The following is a 17,645-nucleotide window of genomic DNA, read 5'->3' on the forward strand; positions in this document are numbered from 1 at the left end:
CTCCCCACCCCTCACCTTCCCCACTCCACCCCCTACCCCCTGAGTCTCCTCCAGAGTAGGGCTGGTTCCCCTCAGACTGCCCTGACCCTCTCTCTGTCTCCCCATCCCCTCACCTTCCCCACTCCACCCCCTACCCCCTCACCTTCCACTGAGTCTCCTCCAGAGTAGGGCTGGTTCCCCTCAGACTGCCCTGACCCTCTCTCTGTCTCCCCATCCCCTCACCTTCCCCACTCCACCCCCTACCCCCTGAGTCTCCTCCAGAGTAGGGCTGGTTCCCTTCAGACTGCCCTGACCCTCTCTCTGTCTCCCCACCCCCTCACCTTCCCCACTCCACCCCCTACCCCCTGAGTCTCCTCCAGAGTAGGGCTGGTTCCCCTCAGACTGCCCTGACCCTCTCTCTGTCTCCCCATCCCCCCAACCCCTGAGTCTCCTCCAGAGTAGGGCTGGTTCCCCTCAGACTGCCCTGACCCTCTGTCTCCCCACCCCCTCACCTTCCACTGAGTCTCCTCCAGAGTAGGGCTGGTTCCCCTCAGACTGCCCTGACCCTCTCTCTGTCTCCCCCCTTCCAGAGCTTCCAGTTCGTCCTGCAGTCTGTTCTTCTCCTGCTGGGCCTTGTGCAGCTGCAGCTGCAGTGCATGCTGGGAATGCTGAGCATGCTGGGAAACCTGACGCAGCTTGGCGGCGTACAGATGCTTCAACTCCTCCAACTCCTTCTCCCACAGACGCTGTTTACCTTCAAACACCTACAGGGAGGGAGGGAAGGGGAGAAGGGCGAGGGTGAGAGATAAAGGGGGGAGAGAGATAGAGTGAGGGTGAGATAGAGGGGAGGGTGAGAGAGGGGAGAGATAGAGGGGGAGGGTGAGATAGAGGGAGAGGGTGAGATAGAGGGGGGAGGGGGAGATAAAAAAAGAAAGACAGTTATAGACGCACAACCACACGCACGCACGCACGCAAACACACGCACACACACACACACACACACACACACACACACACACACACACACACACACACACACACACACACACACACACACACACACACACACACACACACACACACACACACACACACACACACACACACACACACACACACACACAAGCTGGTCTACTCATAACCTGTGCAATGGCTCCTTCACTCTCATCCAGGTTCCTCCTCATCTGTTTCAGCTCGTGTTCCTTCTCCACCAGCCTCTCCTCCAGATCACGCACCTGGACAGTCAACCAACCAATCAGTCATTCAACTAATGAAATCAACCAACTGATCCATCCATCACTCACCACCTCCTCTACGGAGAACGACAGTTCGTAAGGGGGCGGAGCCTCCCCTCCGTATGGCTCTAGGCGGCTGAGTGTTGCCATGCTACGACACGACATGGCCATCTCCGTCATAGCAACCCCCGATGACCCAGCAACCTTTGATGCTCGGTCCAGAGAGCCAATGGTGTTGATGTGGCTCATGGAGGCACTGAGGGTGGTAACATACATCTTCATCATCATCATTACCATTATCATCGTCATATCTATCCTCTGTTTCATCATCACTGAACTACAGAGAAACACACAGACAGAGAGAGAGACACACAGGCACAGAGAGAGACACAGAGAGACACAGAGAGAGACACACAGACACAGAGAGAGACACACAGACACAGAGAGATACACACAGACACAGAGAGAGACACACAGACACAGAGAGAGACACACAGACACAGAGAGAGACACACAGACACAGAGAGAGAGACACAGACACAGAGAGACACACAGACACAGAGAGAGACACACAGTCACAGAGAGAGACACACAGTCACAGAGAGAGACAGACACAGAGAAACAGGAGTTGACCTGATGTGAGCCAGCTGTGGTCTGAAGGGAGGTCTGTATGGAGGAAGACTGTTCATGGAGTTATGACCAGAGTCTGACAGGTTCTCATCCTCCTGACTCAGACCACGCACTGACGCCACCGCCTGTATCACAACATTAATACCAACTGTTATCATCATCATAACCAGCATCATCACCAGCATTATCACTATCATCATCATCATCATCATCATCATCACCAGCATCATCACTATCATCATCATCACCAGCATGCATCATCACTATAATCATCACCGGCAGCATCATAATCACCACCATCATTATCCTGGTACATTGGACAGTATTGATTCAGTCCCTTCTTGATGTTTTTAAAGAACACTAGTAACAGACACTGTACATGTTTCAGGACCAGACAGAAATCACCAGACTAAAACGGGCACCTTGGTTCCGCTGGAGGTGGGTCCTCCATGGCGGGAGGGTGAGGAGGAGGAAGAGGAGGTGGAGACAGCTCTAGGTGTGTGTGCGTAGGCCCGGTGGAGCCCGTTGGAAAGGCCCTGGTCTGAGTCCTCTATCTTGGCAGGGTAGAGGTTCTGCATGGAACTGAAGTTCTTGGGTGTGACCAGCTTGAAGGCAGACGGCCTGGGAAGAGACTGGAGGGAGAGAGGAAGACTAGAAGAGTTAGTAGGTGAAACTGTCAGGTAAGAGAGAGAGAGATGCTAGGTAGAGTCAGACAGGGAGAGAGGTATAGAGAGACAGACAGGTAGAGAGGTATAGAGAGACAGACAGGTAGAGAGGTATAGAGAGACAGGCAGGTACATATGTATAGAGAGACAGACAGGTAGAGAGGTATAGAGAGACAGACAGGTAGAGAGGTATAGAGAGACAGACAGGTAGAGAGGTATAGAGAGACAGACAGGTAGAGATGTATAGAGAGACAGACAGGTAGAGAGGTATAGAGAGACAGACAGGTAGAGAGGTATAGAGAGACAGACAGGTAGAGAGGTATAGAGAGACAGACAGGTAGAGATGTATAGAGACAGACAGGTAGAGGTATAGAGAGACAGACAGGTAGAGATGTATAGAGAGACAGACAGGTAGAGAGGTTTAGAGAGACAGACAGGTAGAGAGGTATATATAGAGAGACAGGTAGAGAGGTATAGAGAGACAGACAGGTAGAGAGGTATATAGAGAGACAGGTAGAGAGGTATAGAGAGACAGACAGGGAGAGAGGTATAGAACCAGACAGGTAGAGAGGGGAGATGGTATGCTAGAGGTATAGATACAGACAGGTAGAGAGGTTTAGAGAGACAGACAGGTAGAGAGGTTTAGAGAGACAGACAGGCAGAGAGGTTTAGAGAGACAGACAGGTAGAAAGGTATAGAGAGACAGACAGGTAGAGAGGTATAGAGAGATAGACAGGTAGAGAGGTTTAGAGAGACAGACAGGTAGAGAGGTTTAGAGAGATATACAGGTAGAGAGGTTTAGAGAGACAGACAGGTAGAGAAGTATAGAGAGACAGACAGGTAGAGAGGTTTAGAGAGACAGACAGGTAGAGAGGTTTAGAGATACAGACAGGTAAAGAGGTTTAGAGAGACAGACAGGTAGAGAGGTATAGAGAGAGACGGGTAGAGGGGATATGGCATGCTGGAGGTATAAAGAGACAGACAGGTAGAGAGGGGAGATGGCATGCTGGAGGTATAGAGAGATAGACAGGTAGAGAGGGGAGATGGCATGCTGGAGGTATAGAGAGACAGACAGGTAGAGGGGAGATGGCATGCTGGAGGTATAAAGAGACAGACAGGTAGAGAGGTATAGAGACAGACAGGTAGAGGGGGGAGATGGCATGCTGGAGGTATAGAGAGACAGACAGGTAGAGGGGAGATGGCATGCTGGAGGTATAAAGAGACAGACAGGTAGAGAGGTATAGAGAGACAGACAGGTAGAGGGGGGAGATGGCATGCTTGAGGTATAGAGAGACAGACAGGAAGAGAGGGGAGATGGCATGCTGGAGGTATAAAGAGACAGACAGGTAGAGGGGAGATGGCATGCTGGAGGTATAAAGAGACAGACAGGAAGAGAGGGGAGATGGCATGCTGGAGGTATAAAGAGACAGACAGGTAGAGGGGAGATGGCAGGCTGGAGGTATAGAGAGACATACAGGTAGAGGGGAGATGGCATGCTGGAGGTATAGAGAGACAGACAGGAAGAGAGGGGAGATGGCATGCTGGAGGTATAAAGAGACAGACAGGTAGAGAGGTATAGAGAGACAGACAGGTAGAGTGGTATAGAGAGACAGACAGGTAGAGAGGTATAGAGAGACAGACAGGTACAGATGTATAAAGAGACAGACAGGTAGAGAGGTATAGAGAGACAGACAGGTACAGATGTATAGAGAGACAGACAGGTAGAGAGGTATAGAGAGACAGACAGGTAGAGAGGTATAGAGAGACAGACAGGTAGAGAGGTATAGAGAGACAGACAGGTAGAGATGTATAGAGAGACAGACAGGTAGAGATGTATAGAGACAGACAGGTAGAGATGTATAGAGACAGACAGGTAGAGAGGTATAGAGAGACAGACAGGTAGAGATGTATAGAGAGACAGACAGGTAGAGATGTATAGAGACAGACAGGTAGAGAGGTATAGAGAGACAGACAGGTAGAGATGTATAGAGAGACAGACAGGTAGAGAGGTTTAGAGAGACAGACAGGTAGAGAGGTATATAGAGAGAGACAGGTAGAGAGGATTAGAGAGACAGACAGGTAGAGAGGTATATAGAGAGACAGGTAGAGAGGGGAGATGGTATGCTAGAGGTATAGAGAGACAGACAGGTAGAGAGGGGAGATGGCATGCTGGAGGTATAGAGAGACAGACAGGAAGAGAGGGGAGATGGCATGCTGGAGGTATAGAGAGACAGACAGGAAGAGAGGGGAGATGGCATACTGGAGGTATGGAGAGACAGACAGGAAGAGAGGGGAGATGGCATGCTGGAGGTATAAAGAGACAGACAGGTAGAGGGGAGATGGCATGCTGGAGGTATAAAGAGACAGACAGGAAGAGAGGGGAGATGGCATGCTGGAGGTATAAAGAGACAGACAGGTAGAGGGGAGATGGCAGGCTGGAGGTATAGAGAGACAGACAGGAAGAGAGGGGAGATGGCAGGCTGGAGGTATAGAGAGACAGACAGGAAGAGAGGGGAAATGGCAGGCTGGAGGTATAAAGAGACAGACAGGTAGAGAGGGAGATGGCAGACAGACTGGAGGTATAGAGAGACAGACAGGTAGAGGGGAGATGGCAGACTGGAGGTATAGAGAGACAGACAGGAAGAGTATAGAGAGACAGGGAGATGGCATGCTGGAGGTATAAAGAGACAGACAGGTAGAGGGGAGATGGCAGGCTGGAGGTATAGAGAGACAGACAGGAAGAGAGGGGAGAGGCAGACAGGTGCTGGAGGTATAAAGAGACAGACAGGTAGAGGGGAGATGGCAGGCTGGAGGTATAGAGAGACAGACAGGAAGAGAGGGGAGATGGCATGCTGGAGGTATAAAGAGACAGACAGGTAGAGGGGAGATGGCAGGCTGGAGGTATAGAGAGACAGACAGGTAGAGATGTATAGAGAGACAGACAGGTAGAGAGGTATAGAGAGACAGACAGGTAGAGTGGTATAGAGAGACAGACAGGTAGAGAGGTATAGAGAGACAGACAGGTACAGATGTATAAAGAGACAGACAGGTAGAGAGGGGAGATATAGATAGAGAGACAGACAGGTAGAGATGTATAGAGAGACAGACAGGTAGAGAGATGTATAGAGAGACAGACAGGTAGAGAGGTATAGAGAGACAGACAGGTAGAGAGATGTATAGAGAGACAGACAGGTAGAGAGGTATGGAGATAGAGAGACAGACAGGTAGAGAGGTATGGAGAGAGAGACAGACAGGTAGAGAGATATGGAGAGAAACAGACAGGTAGAGAGGTATAGAGAAACAGACAGGTAGAGAGGTATAGAGACAGACAGGTAGAGAGGTATAGAGAAACAGACAGGTAGAGAGGTATAGAGAAACAGACAGGTAGAGAGGTATAGAGACAGACAGGTACAGATGTATAAAGAGACAGACAGGTAGAGAGGTATAGAGAGACAGACAGGTAGAGAGGTATAGAGAGACAGACAGGTACAGATGTATAGAGAGACAGACAGGTAGAGAGGTATAGAGAGACAGACAGGTAGAGAGGTATAGAGAGACAGACAGGTACAGATGTATAGAGAGACAGACAGGTAGAGAGGTATAGAGAAACAGACAGGTAGAGAGGTATAGAGAGACAGGTATAGAGAGACAGACAGGTAGAGAGGTATAGAGAGACAGGTATAGAGAGACAGACAGGTAGAGGTATAGAGAGACAGACAGGTAGAGAGGTATAGAGAGACAGACAGGTACAGATGTATAGAGAGACAGACAGGTAGAGATGTATAGAGAGACAGACAGGTAGAGAGGTATAGAGAGACAGACAAGTAGAGATGTATAGAGAAACAGACAGGTAGAGATGTATAGAGAGACAGACAGGTAGAGAGGTATAGAGAGACAGACAGGTACAGATGTATAGAGAGACAGACAGGTAGAAATGTATAGAGAGACAGACAGGTAGAGAGGTATAGAGAGACAGACAAGTAGAGATGTATGGAGAAACAGACAGGTAGAGATGTATAGAGAGACAGACAGGTAGAGATGTATAGAGAGACAGACATGTAGAAATGTATAGAGAGACAGACAGGTAGAGAGGTATAGAGAGACAGACAGGTAGAGATGTATAGAGAGACAGACAGGTAGAGATGTATAGAGACAGACAGGTAGAGATGTATAGAGACAGACAGGTAGAGGGGTATAGAGAGACAGACAGGTAGAGGTATAGAGAGACAGACAGGTAGAGATGTATAGAGAGACAGACAGGTAGAGAGGTATAGAGAGACAGACAGGTAGAGATGTATAGAGAGACAGACAGGTAGAGAGGTTTAGAGAGACAGACAGGTAGAGGTATATAGAGAGAGACAGGTAGAGAGGTATAGAGAGACAGACAGGTAGAGAGATATATAGAGAGACAGGTAGAGGGGAGATGGTATGCTAGAGGTATAAAGAGACAGACAGGTAGAGAGGGGAGATGGCATGCTGGAGGTATAGAGAGACAGACAGGAAGAGAGGGGAGATGGCATGCTGGAGGTATAAAGAGACAGACAGGTAGAGGGGAGATAGCAGGCTGGAGGTATAGAGAGACATACAGGTAGAGGGGAGATGGCATGCTGGAGGTATAGAGAGACAGACAGGAAGAGAGGGGAGATGGCAGGCTGGAGGTATAAAGAGACAGACAGGTAGAGGGGAGATGGCAGGCTGGAGGTATAAAGAGACAGACAGGTAGAGGGGAGATGGCAGGCTGGAGGTATAGAGAGACAGACAGGAAGAGAGGGGAGATGGCATGCTGGAGGTATAAAGAGACAGACAGGTAGAGGGGAGATGGCAGGCTGTAGGTATAAAGAGACAGACAGGTAGAGGGGAGATGGCAGGCTGGAGGTATAAAGAGACAGACAGGTAGAGGGGAGATGGCAGGCTGGAGGTATAGAGAGACAGACAGGAAGAGAGGGGAGATGGCATGCTGGAGGTATAAAGAGACAGACAGGTAGAGAGGGGAGATGGCATGCTGGAGGTATAAAGAGACAGACAGGTAGAGAGGGGAGATAGCATGCTGGGGGTATAAAGAGACAGACAGGTAGAGAGGGGAGATGGCATGCTGGAGGTATAGAGACAGACAGGAAGAGAGGTAGAGAGAGACAGACAGGGAAAGAGGGGAGATGGCATGCTGGAGGTTTAAAGAGACAGAAAGGTAGAGAGGAGATGGCATGCTGGAGGTATAAAGAGACAGACAGGTAGAGAGGAGATGGCATGCTGGAGATATGGAGAGACAGACAGGGAAAGAGGGGAGTTGGCATGCTGGAGGTATGGAGAGACAGACAGGTAGAGAGGTAGAGAGAGACAGACAGGGAGAGGGGAGATGGCATGCTGGAGGTAGAGAGAGAGACAGACAGGGAGAGAGGGGAGATGGCATGCTGGAGGTATGGAGAGACAGACAGGTAGAGTATTAAAGGACATTCTCTGTCTGGATGTCCTTTTAATGAGCTTTTTTTAAGAAGAGTCTAATGTTAAAATGGGTTATTGTTGCTAAAATAATGGATAAAAAAGATAACTGTTCATTCCTATACAGTATGTTGTTACAGTTCTATCATACCTATACAGTATGTTGTCCCAGTGATATCACACCTATACAGTATGTTGTCCCAGTGATATCACACCTATACAGTATGTTGTCCCAGTGATATCACACCTATACAGTATGTTGTCCCAGTGATATCACACCTTTAAGAAGTATGTTTCCCAGTGATATCACACCTATGCAGTATGTTGTCCCAGTGATATCACACCTATACAGTATGTTGTCCCAGTGATATCACACCTATACAGTATGTTGTCCCAGTGATATCACACCTATACAGTATGTTGTCCCAGTGATATCACACCTATACAGTATGTTGTCCCAGTGATATCACACCTATACAGTATGTTGTCCCAGTGATATCACACCTATACAGTATGTTGTCCCAGTGATATCACACCTATACAGTATGTTGTCCCAGTGATATCACACCTATACAGTATGTTGTCCCAGTGATATCACACCTATACAGTATGTTGTCCCAGTGATATCACACCTATACAGTATGTTGTCCCAGTGATATCACACCTATACAGTATGTTGTCCCAGTGATATCACACCTATACAGTATGTTGTCCCAGTGATATCACACCTATACAGTATGTTGTCCCAGTGATATCACACCTATACAGTATGTTGTCCCAGTGATATATCACACCTATACAGTATGTTGTCCCAGTGATATCACACCTATACAGTATGTTGTCCCAGTGATATCACACCTATACAGTATGTTGTCCCAGTGATATCACACCTATACAGTATGTTGTCCCAGTGATATCACACCTATACAGTATGTTGTCCCAGTGATATCACACCTATACAGTATGTTGTCCCAGTGATATCACACCTATACAATATGTTGTCCCAGTGATATCACACCTATACAGTATGTTGTCCCAGTGATATCACACCTATACAGTATGTTGTCCCAGTGATATCACACCTATACAGTATGTTGTCACACCTATACAGTATGTTGTCCCAGTGATATCACACCTATACAGTATGTTGTCCCAGTGATATCACACCTATACAGTATGTTGTCCCAGTGATATCACACCTATACAGTATGTTGTCCCAGTGATATCACACCTATACAGTATGTTGTCCCAGTGATATCATTCCTATATGTTGTCCCAGTGATATCATTCCTATACAGTATGTTGTCCCAGTGATATCATACCTATATGTTGTCCCAGTTATATCATTCCTATACAGTATGTTGTCCCAGTGATATCATACCTATATGTTGTCCCAGTGATATCATCCCTATATGTTGTCCCAGTGATATCATTCCTATACAGTATGTTGTCCCAGTGATATCACACCTATATGTTGTCCCAGTGATATCATACCTATATATTGTCCCAGTGATATCATTCCTATACAGTATGTTGTCCCAGTGATATCACACCTATACAGTATGTTGTCCCAGGGATATCATTCCTATACAGTATGTTGTCCCAGTGATATCACACCTATACAGTATGTTGTCCCAGGGATATCATCCCTATATGTTGTCCCAGTGATATCATTCCTATACAGTATGTTGTCCCAGTGATATCACACCTATACAGTATGTTGTTGCAGTGATATCATCCCTATATGTTGTCCCAGTGATATCATCCCTATATGTTGTCCCAGTGATATCATACCTATGCAGTATGTTGTCCCAGGGATATCATCCCTATATGTTGTTGCAGTGATATCATCCCTATGCAGTATGTTGTCCCAGGGATATCATCCCTATATGTTGTCCCAGTGATATCATACCTATGCAGTATGTTGTCCCAGGGATATCATCCCTATATGTTGTTGCAGTGATATCATCCCTATACAGTATGTTGTCACAGGGATATCATCCCTATATGTTATCCCAGGGATATCATCCCTATATGTTGTCCCAGTGATATCACACCTATACAGTATGTTGTCCCAGGGATATCATCCCTATATGTTGTCCCAGTGATATCATCCCTATACAGTATGTTGTCCCAGTGATATCACACCTATACAGTATGTTGTCCCAGTGATATCACACCTATACAGTATGTTGTCCCAGTGATATCACACCTATACAGTATGTTGTCCCAGTGATATCACACCTATACAGTATGTTGTCCCAGTGATATCATCCCTATACAGTATGTTGTCCCAGGGATATCATACCCATACAGTATGTCATCCCAGGGATATCATTATTCTTCTTACCTTCTCATATTTCCCTCTAATGGGCAGTGAGTTCTTTGACACGTCCACCTCAGTTCTGTCTTTGTGGTAGATCTTGATGTGTTCCTCCTCATGTCCATGCTCTCTCTTCATGGACTGCATGCTGGAGAAGATGTCCTTCCTACTGCTGCCTGGGACGCTACCCGCTTTGGCCTCTTTCCTGGTGGGGATCATTATAAAGCTTTTCATTCAGGTTTCAAGTCATTTGATAACCAATCAAGTCAATTGATAACCTGTTCCCCTGAGCGATAACAGCTTGTTATGAAAATTATTTATATTTGAGTTTGCAAGAAAGGTATTTCACTGTACTGAGGCATGTGATATTAAAACTTGAAACAAATGAAAATGATTTTGATTTCATCAAGCTACAACTATATTGTAATAGCCTTCTTCCCAAATATAGTCAAAACCTCCTACCAGCTCACTGTGTGTGGCACCCACCTGGCAGTAGCACTAACACCACTATGGAATCACAGGTGATGTTATTACCCAAGAGCATCATTAATGCCTTCTATTTGAAACAGACAACTCTTTACCGCTTTGTCTGCACTTTATGGAATACATAGACTCTCTACTATGAAACCCATCTGGGTGATGAAACACGGCAGCCATTTTGTGTCTGTCAGAGAGTTCACTAACCTGGTGTTGTTGATGAAACACAGCAGCCATTTTGTGCCTATCAGAGAGTTCACTAACCTGGTGATGTTGATGAAACACGGCAGCCATTTTAAGAGCATCAGAGAGGTCACTAACCTGGTAATGTTGAGGTAGTTGAGCAACTCTCTCTGGTTGAAACCTTTCTTTAATATCCTGTTGGTCTGCCTGGGTCCCACCTGGGGCACGGCCCGCCTGCCTTTAGCTGGGGACGCGTCTGGGCGCTCCACTAGGCTGCCTACACTACCCATACTGAACCGGTCCAATAGGGCTGTGGACCGGGTAGGGGTCGAGATGGGATCACGGAATGTCTTGCTGGGGTTGCGGGTCAGAGGAAGGGTTTGGACCGACGTTGCCATTGGTTACAGGACAAGGTGGCCCCGCTGGGAACTCTTGAGGTAGAGGAGAGAAGAGGAAGAACGAGGTTGAAAAACAGAGAATGGATATAAACCAACTGTCATCTGATTCAGAACCCTGTAAAATATCATAAACTATTATCACCATGACAACTTCCTATTCACCTTCTAACTGTACTCTGTAATATCTTATCTCTGTACTATCTTATCTCTGTAATATCTTATCTCTTTGACAATAAACCATCTTATCCAAGACCAAGTTGTTTACAGTATGTCTTCAGCTGTCTGTCTGTCTGTCTGTCTGTCTGTCTGTCTGTCTGTCTGTCTGTCTGTCTGTCTGTCTGTCTGTCTGTCTGTCTGTCTGTCTGTCTGCCTGCCTGCCTGCCTGCCTGCCTGCCTGCCTGCCTGCCTGCCTGCCTGCCTGCCTGCCTGTCTGTCTGTCTGTCTGTCTGTCTGTCTGTCTGTCTGTCTGTCTGTCTGTCTGTCTGTCTGTCCCCATTCCCTCTGTCTTCCTCAGTATTTCCCCGTAGCCTTTCCCCTAGTTACCAGTCTGTGCATTCCAGTCATACTCCTGTATTTTTCCCTGTCTGGCTTCATATCTCCTCTCTCAGAGCGTGACTTGACATGTGGCTCTTCTGTGATCAGCTGTGTGTGTGTGTGTGTGTGTGTGTGTGTGTCCCGAGGCAGTTTTGTGCAGTCAGTGACCCACCTAAAACCTTTAGAATAAACCCACCTAAGCTGTGATCTAGTCTTAATAAATGAGTCCCATAGTGCAAAGCCACACAGCAACACAACGATATGGTTCAGCCACGCTCAACTACGAGCTTATCAAAGAACCAAAACACTTTCCTAGTTATTAACACTTCAAAATCCCAAATAATGCATCAACCTCCTGCCAGAAACACCTCATGCATTTTTTATGCATCTTTCATGCATCTTATATACTTCCGGGTTGGAGCGAGCGGTCGCATCGGCACTTCGCTCCGCAGGTAGTATAACTTTTTTCATTACATTTCATTACAGTACAACGGTTTGATTTGTCTAATCTTAGCAATTTCTTCTTAGCTAGCTACATAGCCGTCTTTGTATCAAAGATAATTGCGTAATTATCGTATTTCGTCGTCCTAACGTAGTCTTCACTGCTCTGCCCAGCAGCTAGCCAGCTAGCAAACGTCCACCGATTAGCAGCACTGTAGAAACTATTACACTCAACTGAACGACTTGATTAGTGTAGTGTTAGCGAGCCACATAGCTGTCTTTGCTGTCTTCGTATCCAAGATAATTGTGTAGTTTAGAGTGTGTAGTCTTAGAGTGATTATCTTAATTTACCGAGGTTAGCTAGCCAGCTATTTGTCGTCCTTAACGTAGGAGACTCTGCTAGCTAGCCAACAGCTGGCCAACGTCTACCGAATAGAACATAACAACCCGGTCGCATTCACAGGTAGTATCACATTTTCATTTAATTTCATTACAGTACAACGGTTTTATTTGTTTGATCGTAGCTAGCTACATAGCTAGCTACATAGCCGTCTTTGTATCAAAGATAATTGTGTAGTCTAGAGCGATTTTCTAGGTTAGCTAGCCAGCTATTGTCGTTCTTTTAACGCAACGTAACGTAATCAACACTGCTAGCTAGCCAGCTAGCCCCCGAATAGCAGCACTGTAGAAACTATTACACTCAACGGAACGACTTGATTAGTGTAGTGTCAACAACGCAGCCACTGCCAGCTAGCCTACAAAGTCAACAACGCAGCCACTGCCACCTAGCCTACTTCAGCAGTACTGTATCATTTTAATCATTTTAGTCAATAAGATTCTTGCTACGTAAGCTTAACTTTCTGAACATTCGAGACGTGTAGTCCACTTGTCATTCCAATCTCCTTTGCATTAGCGTAGCCTCTTCTGTAGCCTGTCAACTATGTGTCTGTCTATCCCTGTTCTCTCCTCTCTGCACAGACCATACAAACGCTCCACATGGCGTGGCCGCGGCCACCCTAATCTGGTGGTCCCAGCGCGCACGACCCACGTGGAGTTCCAGGTCTCCGGTAGCCTCTGGAACTGCCGATCTGCGGCCAACAATGCAGAGTTCATCTCAGCCTATGCCTCCCTCCAGTCCCTCGACTTCTTGGCACTAACGGAAACATGGATCACCACAGACAACAATGCTACTCCTACTGCTCTCTCTTCGTCCGCCCACGTGTTCTCGCACACCCCGAGAGCTTCTGGTCAGCGGGGTGGTGGCACCGGGATCCTCATCTCTCCCAAGTGGTCATTCTCTCTTTCTCCCCTTACCCATCTGTCTATCGCCTCCTTTGAATTCCATGCTGTCACAGTTACCAGCCCTTTCAAGCTTAACATCCTTATCATTTATCGCCCTCCAGGTTCCCTCGGAGAGTTCATCAATGAGCTTGATGCCTTGATAAGCTCCTTTCCTGAGGACGGCTCACCTCTCACAGATCTGGGCGACTTTAACCTCCCCACGTCTACCTTTGACTCATTCCTCTCTGCCTCCTTCTTTCCACTCCTCTCCTCTTTTGACCTCACCCTCTCACCTTCCCCCCCTACTCACAAGGCAGGCAATATGCTCGACCTCATCTTTACTAGATGCTGTTCTTCCACTAACCTCATTGCAACTCCCCTCCAAGTCTCCGACCACTACCTTGTATCCTTTTCCCTCTCGCTCTCATCCAACACCTCCCACACTGCCCCTACTCGGATGGTATCGCGCCGTCCCAACCTTCGCTCTCTCTCCCCCGCTACTCTCTCCTCTTCCATCCTATCATCTCTTCCCTCTGCTCAAACCTTCTCCAACCTATCTCCTGATTTTGCCTCCTCAACCCTCCTCTCCTCCCTTTCTGCATCCTTTGACTCTCTATGTCCCCTATACTCCAGGCCGGCTCGGTCCTCACAGAACAGTGCTCCGGGCAGCCGAGCGGAAATGGAGGAAAACTCGCCTCCCTGCGGACCTGGCATCCTTTCACTCCCTCCTCTCTACATTTTCCTCCTCTGTCTCTGCTGCTAAAGCCACTTTCTACCACTCTAAATTCCAAGCATCTGCCTCTAACCCTAGGAAGCTCTTTGCCACCTTCTCCTCCCTCCTGAATCCTCCTCCCCCCCTCCTCCCTCTCTGCAGATGACTTCGTCAACCATTTTGAAAAGAAGGTCGACGACATCCGATCCTCGTTTGCTAAGTCAAACGACACCGCTGGTTCTGCTCACACTGCCCTACCCTGTGCTCTGACCTCTTTCTTCCCTCTCTCTCCAGATGAAATCTCACGTCTTGTGACGGCCGGCCGCTCAACAACCTGCCCGCTTGACCCTATCCCCTCCTCTCTTCTCCAGACCATTTCCGGAGACCTTCTCCCTTACCTCACCTCGCTCATCAACTCATCCCTGACCGCTGGCTACGTCCCTTCCGTCTTCAAGAGAGCGAGAGTTGCACCTCTTCTGAAAAAACCTACACTCGATCCCTCCGATGTCAACAACTACAGACCAGTATCCCTTCTTTCTTTTCTCTCCAAAACTCTTGAACGTGCCGTCCTTGGCCAGCTCTCCCGCTATCTCTCTCTGAATGACCTTCTTGATCCAAATCAGTCAGGTTTCAAGACTAGTCATTCAACTGAGACTGCTCTTCTCTGTATCACGGAGGCGCTCCGCACCGCTAAAGCTAACTCTCTCTCCTCTGCTCTCATCCTTCTAGACCTATCGGCTGCCTTCGATACTGTGAACCATCAGATCCTCCTCTCCACCCTCTCCGAGTTGGGCATCTCCGGCGCGGCCCACGCTTGGATTGCGTCCTACCTGACAGGTCGCTCCTACCAGGTGGCGTGGCGAGAATCTGTCTCCTCACCACGCGCTCTCACCACTGGTGTCCCCCAGGGCTCTGTTCTAGGCCCTCTCCTATTCTCGCTATACACCAAGTCACTTGGCTCTGTCATAACCTCACATGGTCTCTCCTATCATTGCTATGCAGACGACACACAATTAATCTTCTCCTTTCCCCCTTCTGATGACCATGTGGCGAATCGCATCTCTGCATGTCTGGCAGACATATCAGTGTGGATGACGGATCACCACCTCAAGCTGAACCTCGGCAAGACGGAGCTGCTCTTCCTCCCGGGGAAGGACTGCCCGTTCCATGATCTCGCCATCACGGTTGACAACTCCATTGTGTCCTCCTCCCAGAGCTCTAAGAACCTTGGCGTGATCCTGGACAACACCCTATCGTTCTCAACTAACATCAAGGTGGTGGCCCGTTCCTGTAGGTTCATGCTCTACAACATCCGCAGAGTACGACCCTGCCTCACACAGGAAGCGGCGCAGGTCCTAATCCAGGCACTTGTCATCTCCCGTCTGGATTACTGCAACTCGCTGTTGGCTGGGCTCCCTGCCTGTGCCATTAAACCCCTAAAACTCATCCAGAACGCCGCAGCCCGTCTGGTGTTCAACCTTCCCAAGTTCTCTCACGTCACCCCGCTCCTCCGCTCTCTCCACTGGCTTCCAGTTGAAGCTCGCATCCGCTACAAGATTATGGTGCTTGCCTACGGAGCTGTGAGGGGAACGGCACCTCAGTACCTCCAGGCTCTGATCAGGCCCTACACCCAAACAAGGGCACTGCTCGCCTCCCTACCACTGAGGAAGTACAGTTCCCGCTCAGCCCAGTCAAAACTGTTCGCTGCTCTGGCCCCCCAATGGTGGAACAAACTCCCTCACGACGCCAGGACAGCGGAGTCAATCACAACCTTCCGGAGACACCTGAAACCCCACCTCTTTAAGGAATACCTAGGATAGGATAAGTAATCCTTCTCACCCCCCCCCCCCCTTTAAGATTTAGATGCACTATTGTAAAGTGACTGTTCCACTGGATGTCATAAGGTGAATGCACCAATTTGAAAGTCGCTCTGGATAAGAGCGTCTGCTAAATGACTTAAATGTAAATATTTAAATTATAAAAATGAGAAGTAAGCTAAAAGAGAAGATCACAGATGTAGAGTGTAGTATGTATGTGTAGTATGTGGGTAGAGTGTCTGTGTGTGTGTGAGAGCCTCTTGGGGAAGAGGAGCAGATAACATATGCACCACCAGAAGCCTGTTATGTAACTATGTGTGTGTGGATTCGCCCTCCGTGACGCTACTGACAACAGCAAATCCTAATTGTCTGATAAAGAGGCAGAGTGTCCTTTATAATCAGGCAGCAGGGACAGATGATGTTCCTTTATAATCAGGCAGCAGGGCCAGACGAGGATGGTCCTTTATAATCAGGCAGCAGGGACATACGAGGATGGTCCTTTATAATCAGGCAGCAGGGCCAGACGAGGATGTTCCTTTATAATCAGGCAGCAGGGACAGACGAGGATGTTCCTTTATAATCAGGCAGCAGGGACGGACGAGGATGTTCCTTTATAATCAGGCAGCAGGGACAGACGAGGATGTTCCTTTATAATCAGGCAGCAGGGACGGACGAGGATGGTCCTTTATAATCAGGGCAGTCCTGTAGTATCTACTTAATTCATCATTGCCCTTCTGCTTTCTGATCCATTCAGTCAGTGCATCTTATTGACCTTCTAATCTACAGCCAGAACAGTGTAACCTACTACAACACACTGTGGTTATTCAGTGGTCATATTAATGACTATACAGAACAGTGTAACCTACTACAACACACTGTGGTTATTCAGTGGTCATATTAATGACTATACAGAACAGTGTAACCTACTACAACACACTGTGGTTATTCAGTGGTCATATTAATGACTATACAGAACAGTGTAACCTACTACAACACACTGTGGTTATTCAGTGGTCATATTAATGACTATACAGAACAGTGTAACCTATTCCAACACACTGTGGTTATTCAGTGGTCATATTAATGACTATACAGAACAGTGTAACCTACTCCAACACACTGTGGTTATTCAGTGGTCATATTAATGACTATACAGAACAGTGTAACCTACTCCAACACACTGTGGTTATTCAGTGGTCATATTAATGACTATACAGAACAGTGTAACCTACTCCTGTCACGACTTCCGCCTCTCCATGTTCGGGCGTCTAGCCACCGCCGATCCCCTTTTCATTTTCCATTTGTTCTGTCTTTGTCTTTCACACCTGGCTTCACTCAACCAATGACTTGTTTATTATTTAACCCTCTGGTCCCCATGTTTTGTTTGTGAGTGATTGTTCATTGTACATTCGGTCCGCCTTTGTGGGCTTGCTATGTTGCTGTGCATTTTTGTATTTTTGTATTTTTGAGTAAAGTACATTGATTACTCATATCTGCTGTCCTGCGCCTGACACTCTACACCAGCTACACACGA

At 47.7% G+C, this 17,645-nt stretch overlaps 1 protein-coding gene across 3 annotated transcripts in view; it reads right to left on the minus strand.

Moving 5' to 3' along the window:
* LOC123993645 (NEDD4-binding protein 3-A-like) overlaps positions 1 to 17,645 on the minus strand; it is a 154,572-nt gene that overhangs the window by 16,747 nt on the left and 120,180 nt on the right. For all 3 annotated transcript variants that reach the window (XM_046296007.1, XM_046296006.1, XM_046296008.1), the window contains exons 2-8: positions 11,067 to 11,359; positions 10,296 to 10,473; positions 2,267 to 2,476; positions 1,848 to 1,969; positions 1,284 to 1,470; positions 1,122 to 1,214; positions 492 to 743 (exon numbers count right to left, since the gene is read on the minus strand). In XM_046296007.1, the coding sequence (XP_046151963.1) occupies positions 492 to 743; positions 1,122 to 1,214; positions 1,284 to 1,470; positions 1,848 to 1,969; positions 2,267 to 2,476; positions 10,296 to 10,473; positions 11,067 to 11,326 (1,302 nt within the window). In that variant the 5' untranslated portion in view covers positions 11,327 to 11,359. The remainder of the gene's footprint in view (positions 1 to 491; positions 744 to 1,121; positions 1,215 to 1,283; positions 1,471 to 1,847; positions 1,970 to 2,266; positions 2,477 to 10,295; positions 10,474 to 11,066; positions 11,360 to 17,645) is intronic.

The sequence above is a fragment of the Oncorhynchus gorbuscha genome, linkage group LG13 (genome assembly GCF_021184085.1).
Source record: "Oncorhynchus gorbuscha isolate QuinsamMale2020 ecotype Even-year linkage group LG13, OgorEven_v1.0, whole genome shotgun sequence".
In the NCBI taxonomy this organism is placed as follows: Eukaryota; Metazoa; Chordata; class Actinopteri; order Salmoniformes; family Salmonidae; genus Oncorhynchus; species Oncorhynchus gorbuscha.